General features: G+C 36.3%; 1 protein-coding gene across 1 annotated transcript in view; it reads right to left on the reverse strand.

The window, feature by feature from the left end:
• Positions 1–8,380, reverse strand: part of GCC2 (GRIP and coiled-coil domain containing 2) — a 28,610-nt gene that overhangs the window by 20,066 nt on the left and 164 nt on the right. Inside the window, exons 2-6 of the mRNA XM_009883109.1 lie at positions 6,124–6,186; positions 5,370–5,454; positions 4,254–4,321; positions 3,317–3,421; positions 44–2,530 (exon numbers count right to left, since the gene is read on the reverse strand). Coding sequence (XP_009881411.1) covers positions 44–2,530; positions 3,317–3,421; positions 4,254–4,321; positions 5,370–5,454; positions 6,124–6,186 — 2,808 coding nt within the window. The remainder of the gene's footprint in view (positions 1–43; positions 2,531–3,316; positions 3,422–4,253; positions 4,322–5,369; positions 5,455–6,123; positions 6,187–8,380) is intronic.

Genomic DNA, 8,380 nt, shown 5'->3' on the forward strand with positions numbered 1-8,380 from the left:
ACTTTAGAGGTTTAGTCTGTATACTTCAATAACAAAATATAACCTTTAGAGAACTCAGTTCGTCTTTCACATTTCTAAGTTCAGTTTCCTTTTGTTCCAGAATGAAATTTAAGTCGTCTTGTTTTTCTGATCCTTTTTGCTGTTCTTGTATTTGACTTTCATAAAAAGCAAGTTTTTGAGTAATCTCTGCAATATTAGCCAAAGGATCTTGATTTTCAATCTTTGCTTTTTCACTGGCATTCTTTAGCTCCTGGATATCACGTTGGAGGGCTTCTTTTTCACACAACACTCCTTCCAATTCTTCTCTCAAGAGATCTTTTTCTTTTTCAAAATCCTGAATCAGGGATCTATGTTCTGTATATTGAGCTGCATTTTCTTCCTCTAGTCTCTCAATTTCTCGTTGCAAATGAAGAACTTTCTCCTCATTCTGTAAAGCAAGGCATTGCTCTTCTTTCATTTTTGCCAAGCATTCATTTGCAATTTGCAACAACTTAAAAGAATCATATTCCTCGTTAGAATCTGAAACGCTGGACCCCACTTGCTCAAGTAAGTGGCACAGCTGAGCTCTTATAAGGGATCTGTGTGCTTGTTCATTTTCAAGTAATGTTGATATCTGGTCTTTTTGTGCAGTCATCATTTGTAGTTTCTTTTCTAAGTTTTCGGACTGCTCTTTCAACACTAACCAACCATCTTTTTCAGAGATAATCTTTTCCAGACCTTCACTTAATTCACCTTTTTCCTGAATGATTTTCTTATTTTCCTCATGAAGACTATATATTTCAGATGAAAGGTTCTCTTTCTCATGCACCAGAGATTCAATCCGGTTTTCCAGTTGCTCTACTGTTTGAGCATTTTCACTCTTCCCAGTTAAAGCTTCGTTCAGTCTCCCTGTTAATTCCTCCACTTTTTTCTTCAGGTCGCTATTGTACTGGTTAGCAACATCTACTTCTTGCTGAAGTTCCTGAACTTTTCCTTGTTCTTGCTTGCAACTTTCCTGAAGGGTTTCTCTCTCTTCACCCAAGCATTTTACTTCATTTAAAATATCCTTGTTTTGATTAGTAAGAGCAATGACCTTCTCTTCCAGTTCTTTCATAGCAGTCTCTTTTTGGTCGATGGAGATTGTTATTATGTTATTCTCCTCCTGAAGACTAACAATTTTACATTTAAGTTCTTCTATCTCTAGCTGATTAGATGACAATTTTTCTGTTTCTTCCCGGAGGCGATTCACAGTTTCAAGAAGAACATCCTTTTCATTGAAAGCAGCTCGGAGTTTCTGTTGCAGTTCACTGACATCAGAAGCTTGCTGTTGTCTCATTGACTCAAACTCCTGGCTGATCTTTCCAGCAGACTCCCCTAGCTCAGTCTGTAGAGTTTCCATTGTCTCTCTCAGGCTATTGTAATTGGAAACTGCTTCTTCTTTCTCCTGAGTTAGCTTTTCAAGTTGCTCTCTAAGTTCCTGCATTTCAAAAACTAATGTCATTTTTTCTTTTTCAGAACCAGATAATAAAGTTTCATTTAATTCAGAAATTTCTCTCTTATGTTGCTCTTTCAGAGTTTGAGTCTCTAACTTATGCTCTTGTACAGTCGTTTCACAGTGCTGTCTTGCTGCTTGAAGCTCTAATTTTAATTTTTCAATTACACACCAGTAATCTTCTTTAGTAAGCTGCAATTCATTTATCTTAAAGTCCAAGTCTTCCCGCTCATGGAAGTACTCATCCTTTATGCGATGGATTTCCTCTTCCAGTTTTAGTTTAACATTACTCATGTAAGTTAACTCATCTTTTAGTATGCTATGTTGGGACTGGAGCTCTTCTAAACTGTACTCCAGGTGCCTAACCTTTTCTTCCATTTTTGCTTCTACACAAGGTTCTTCGTGTGTATCTACAACATCTATCTTGTTTTCATTTTTATTTAAGACTTCTCTCAGCTGCTCTAAGTCACATTCACACTGATCAGTACAAGCACACATTTCATCCTTCCCATTTTTCTCTTTTTTTAAGCTTTCCTCTGCCAAATTGTGCTGTAACTGATTTATCTGATTTTGCTTTTCTTCATTTTCTTTATATGATATTTCAATCCGATGCATCAACTCTGACACCTCTTCCTGATGGGCAATTTTTAATTTTTTAAGCTCTTCGTTCAGATTTTTTATTTCATTATGGTAACACTGAGAGTTGCTTTTAATAGTTTCTTGCAGACTTGCCACTTCTTTGTTTTTGTCCTCATTCACAGTTTCCAACTGCTTGCTCAGACACAAAATTTGCTCCTCATAAGTAGATTTAATTCTTTGGACATCATCTTGTAATCTTTTAACTTCTTTTTGACTATCACTATGACATTCAATCTGTTCCACCAGCCCCATCTGTTTCTTCACTTGTTCCTCTAATTCCATTTTCAGCCTTGTTACATCCTCATTGTGTTTGCATTGTGCATTTGCTAATTCACTCTTCAGAGATTTTATTTCTTTCAGAGAGTCAATACTTGATTGCTCCAGTTGCTTCTGTAATTCTTCTGTCTTAGCCACGGCAGCCTGAACAAACAAGCAAGTTATTAAATACTGGTAATTTAGCACACAATTTCCAAATAAACTCTTTACAATAATGAATTAGAAGATTTAAGGGTCCTTAGTTTAAAAATCGCTATAGTTTTTAAATATCTAATTATAGTAGGACAACTCAATTCAGAAGACACTGCAGATAGTACAAAAACGTTCACATAATGAGAAAGGAAAGGAAAACTAACTCTTGAATTGTGTTTACAAACATAATTTCACAAAATGCACATTAAAGACTTCAGCTTTAGCAACTATTCTGATAATGTATTACAGACCGCATCAGATTCAAGTACCTGGAATATAACAATGTTCACCAACTGCAAGCAATTCACGCTTCACTTTATTACTAATTGAGATTACTGACACAATACAGATGCCTTGGCTGACAGGCTCCTTCCTATGAATATCTGAATGTAAACCTCATATTTCCACTGGAATGACAAGAGCTGACTGATTGAAGTCATCACATATGTAGGCTACTAATGTGCATACTGAATTCTTTTTGAACAGCTTTAGATCTATCTGGTCCATATAAGAATTTTATATTTATTGTTAGTTCCACAAAAACTATAAATTAGGGGGTATAGAGAAAATAGGCTTTAACATAAAAAAATAATCTAAAGGTTTCATAAGGTAAAACAGAGCACAGGTAAGTGAAGAAAAAGATTCAAATGAAAATGAAATACACATCAAACAAAACTAGAAAATAGATAAACATAATTCTGAAATATTTTACTAATGTCCTATTGCTTATTTCAGTACCTCTGCTTCTTGCTTTGTTTGAATATTTTCTTTTTTCAGAGCCACACACTGCTGCTGACTTTCAGCTTTTTCCAGAAGTACAACATCCAGTCTTTCTGTGAGAGCCTAATTTTAAGGGAGAAAGATCACTGAAATAAGGGTTTCTTAACAACAGAAGCCTAAACAATTTTTGCAAACCATAGGACCTCACATATTGATCATGACTTTTTTTTGTCAATTAAACAGATCAGTCTCATTTTAAAAGTTACTTTCAGCCCAAAAATGACAGATATGGAATATGTAGACTAAAACAATGATGCTGAGTACTAGGTTCCGTTCAAAATCATATTTCTGACAAGCTAATTTTTTTATCACCAGGTGGTGGTGGAGGAGCTTCACTTCCGTAGAAAAGAAATCTCCATCCAAATTATTAAAAACAATTTTCCAGTTGATAAATACCTCCTCGCTACCAATTTTCACTTTCATATGCCATCTATGACCCTTACTTTGAGAAAGACAGATGTTCTTGCCACTTAAAAAAATTCCAGTTAGTTTCCTAAGATTATTTCTTGTGACATGCAACTTTATGTGCTTCTGATCTCATCAAATGACCGTCTCAAAAGTTTTCTAAATGGCTGAAGTCTTTACGCAGTGGTCATTCTAAAAATAAACAAAAGCCTGTCTAACCAGCTACACAAGGAAAAAGCCTTGCTGAGGAATTTGTACTATTCTGTACTACTCCTCACAGAACTAATACTGTTTTCCGAGAAGTGGAGTAAGGACGTGGGGGGAGGAGGAAAAAAAAAAAAAAAAGAGGTTTTAGGAAGTGTCTTGAATTCCTGGAAACTGATTACATTCAGTTTGAATAACAGTTTTAAAGCTATTTACCAAATAATTTCTGTAGATGTATTTCAGCTAACATTATGTAATACATTAGAAACCCATTACATATTCCTACCTGAATAATATCATCAGCTCCTCCAGCAGCTGCTTTAGATCTGAGTTCTTCAATCTCTTTCTCTAGTTCTTAAAAAAAATATAGAAATTGCACAGCATGAATTGATGCTCCATCACAATAGCAAATTACTAGTACATGCAGTGCCTAAAAACACTTCTATTCAAATCAGACATGTCTTTTACTCAGTCAGTTTTTGTTTGTTACTGAGTGATGGAAAGACAACAAACATTCAGTACTACTTCTCCAGTCCTGACATTTCGCAGGGTTTCCCGAGGAAGCAAAGCTTCCTTGTTTGGGTAGAGGACCAACAGGTAAGAATTCTTTTGATGATTGTCTTACCTTCTATTTCATGATCAATTTAAGCCAGAGAAAAGACACTCAGTTCCTACTGGTTCTCTAAAGATAGGCAGCAGGTAGAAGAACAAGATCTTATGAACAACCCCTCTGAGGAAAAGCCCAGTATAGCCCATTCCTATCCTTATTGTTTCACTGGGCAGCTACCAGCAGTCAGTGTAACTGTAACTCTAAACAAGGGGAAGTGACCAAGTAGTGGGCCACTGGAGGAAAAGGGACAGTAGAGAGGAGAGGGACAGCACATGACAGCACAGATTTATACATGATACTTCTAGGTGGTTAACACAAAAGTTTGTTTGGTCTATTTTACAATTTCTTGTTAAAAAAGTAAATGAACAAATATAAAATAACTACTTTAAAGAAGCCATCATACTCTACAACAGTGCTAATTATAGAAAAATCTATCAGAGACATTACCCCTTCCATCTGCTTCCTGAAAAGCAACAAGTATGCCTGCAACTGATACAGGAAACAGACAAATCCCACTTCAACTCTTGCACAGGCTACATTGTTCTATCATGCCATACTGCCAGATCAAAATTAACTTAATACCTGACAAAAGCAATGCTTCTTTTTCTTCCCTCACTTGCTCTAAGGACTTCAGTACTTATCCTCCCACAAAAAAACAGTGGAATTGCAGAAAAAAATATAGAATATTTGCCTGGAATTTAAATCTGTCTAGCAAAAATACGCAGTGATATTAGGAAAGGTCAGATAGCACCAAGCATTAAGGCAGAAATTGTTCTCTTTCCAGTAAGGTACCTGTACATCTTGACTTTACTTTCTGTATAAGCATCACTTGCTTTTTTGCAAACTTGATGAGATCTTCTTTGGGCAATGTGTCCAGCTGTAAAAAAGTACGTATTAGAGCAACCAGCTTCCTCTAACCCAAAGGTAAGCAGAAAACCAGGCATTTTAGCATCCCACTTCCAAGAAGTTAAGTTTTAGGGCAAGAAACTGTCTTACTACACATTTGCAAGAACAATAACAGTCCAAATTACTGCTGTTCTGTTATCCAATTCTGTTATTTCAAGTGCAATAACAGAAACTACTCCTAATCCTGTACTGTTCCGAAATCATTCTAGAGCACATAACTGGGCAGCATCAGTTAGACAGGAAACCTCAGCTGGGAAGGGTTATAATTCAGTAATATAATTTGAACAATGTTTTGAAAATAGCATGCTGACCTAACACTGACATTGTTTAAATTTGTTTCCAACATATGCAAAGAATTCTATGTACATTATGAAACAGACTACTGCCAAAACTGGATGCAACTAATATTTATCAAATATTATAACAGGAAGTGAACATACCAATAAAAGATTTTCTCCTCCCATGTTTTCCAAAACACCTTAGCCTAGTGTTTATAAATCAGTTTTTCAAGAAGTCCAGAAGACAGGAAACTGTTTAAAAATACCTTTATTGTCTTCCTATTAGTCACAGCTTGCACGCTAAGCAGTAACACTTTCAACTACTGCTATCCAAATAAATTAGATTTGTGAGGCCTGATTACCTTCGATTTGCCTGATCCTGGTGTGACAGAAGACGCCACCATCTCTTGCCCAGCATCTTGAACCTACAACAAGATAAAGCACAATCTGCAGTAACTGAACTTTTTAATGTAAGACTACCGATGGAACTTAGTGAAAGTCTGCAAACACTGAGAATAACTGCATATAGTGAGATATCAAGAAAAAAATTAAAAATATATTTGTAGGACTAGTCAAGGATAACGGGAAAAAAATTGATAGAGATCTATCGAGATTAGTGCAATACAACAGCAGAATAGGAAATTCCAAACAAAAAAAACCCCTGATTTCCAAACCAGTATGATCTTATGATTCTATTACTGAATTGACACAGAGACTGATACACTGCTGAAAAATGATTTTATCTACAAGGCGTGACTCACTGTCTTGTTCTTAAAAGACTTATTAAAACAAAGCATGAATGAAAAAACTTGTAGAGGAGTAGCAGTTAAATCAAACTTTGAGAACTTTTTGAACTACATCATCTTTCTTAAACACATCAGTTATCGCTAGAACTGTTGGCCTAACAAATATATGGGAAGAGACTCTGCAAGGCCAGGGCTCTTTTGAACAAAATATAACCCTCTCCCCACCTTGCTTTTTTTTTTTTTTTTTTTAAAAAAAACAAACAACACACCGGTTAGCACTAGAAGTGCAGGCCTGACAAACTTATTTGAAAAGGATCTGCAAATTCTGGGCTCCCTACTCCTAACATACATGCATAACGACTTCTACTGTAAACTTCCACAGAGCTAATCTAGGAGACTATGTTACTTTACAGTGGTTTATATGAGATATGCTTACCTATACTCAGGAACATGAGGAAACATACATAACTAAGATGGGGCAAAGGAAAATGGAACAGACACTTCCAATATATTACGGGCAGCATTTCCAAGCTTTGACCTTTACACTTCTTTTTATATACATATGATAATATGAAGGAAAAAGTGAAGTGGTATATATATAAATATTTGTGGGTTTATATATCTAGGTGTTTGTGTGTGTGTGTGTCTACGTATACACACATACCTTCTTTTCTATTTTGCTACTCTCTTTATTCTGACAAAAAAAATCCCTTATAATTGAAACTACGGAAAAAATAAACTGGATCTAAAGACTACTGGAATGGAGAAACACAATTTAGAGAGAACAGCTGATACAGATAATAAGAAAGGTCATCATTAGAAATACGAGTTCAAGTACAGACCAAGGACAAAGTTGTCTCTCTCTGTATCACGTAGGCCAGTTTTTCTTGAGATGGCAACAGCAAACTTATTGGAAAATAATGTGCCCATTGAACATAAATACAGCATTTAAAAAAATAAACAAAACTATAAATTAAAGCTTCAGATTTTCTTGGTATGCAGGACTTTGTCAACATTTACATTCTCAATATTTCAGCACGACAATTAGCAAAACACTGTTGCTACAAGCAGTATGCTTACACAGTACAATTAAGTACAACAAAGTGTATGTACTGTTTAGAAAGTGATAGCACATATCTCTCCAGACTATAGTAAGGTCAGATGAACGTACACATCACTTTTACTCTCCTTGAAGCTATTACACAGAGACACAGAACTGCGTATCATGTAATACAATACATCCAGTTTTGCTGCACTGGTAACAGAAAGCAAAAGCAGCTCATGTAAAGGGCTTCAGCCATTTGAATTAGAAGAACAATGAGGAAGATGAGTTAATAAAAAACCTCTGAACTTTGCATTGATTGGGTGCACCCAAGGTGTGAGCCAGCAGATAGTAAGTAACCTGCTAAGCACAACAGTGAATCCTGCAAGGATTCTCAAGTTTCCATTCTACCATTCTGAAACCAGAGTATGCTTCCATACTTATATATATATACACACACCCCGCACACTTTTTTTTTGTTTTTTAATTTAAAGCCTGCTTTACCTACACTAAGGTGCCTCCAAGCCACAGCTTAGCATGCTCTGTGCATTTTAATTGCTTCCTACCCCTTACTTTTGCAATAGCTTATACCCTTATAAAGCCTAAGCGGTACAGAAACACAACACATCAGACTTCGATGCGACCCCGTGGCGGTACCGACCGTAACGAAGAGGGGCTTTCTGAGCAGCGTGCAACTTTGAGGCATCCCCAACTCTGACCGCACCAACTCACATCAAAACACGTTTTGAGCTGCGATGGCTTCAGCGGACGGAGGCACCGAACCTCTATTAGAACGGCTGCAGCTCACATACCCCACCCGCCACGCTGGCT

Source organism: Charadrius vociferus, unplaced genomic scaffold (genome assembly GCF_000708025.1).
Source record: "Charadrius vociferus isolate BGI_N301 unplaced genomic scaffold, ASM70802v2 scaffold92, whole genome shotgun sequence".
Taxonomy (NCBI): domain Eukaryota; kingdom Metazoa; phylum Chordata; class Aves; order Charadriiformes; family Charadriidae; genus Charadrius; species Charadrius vociferus.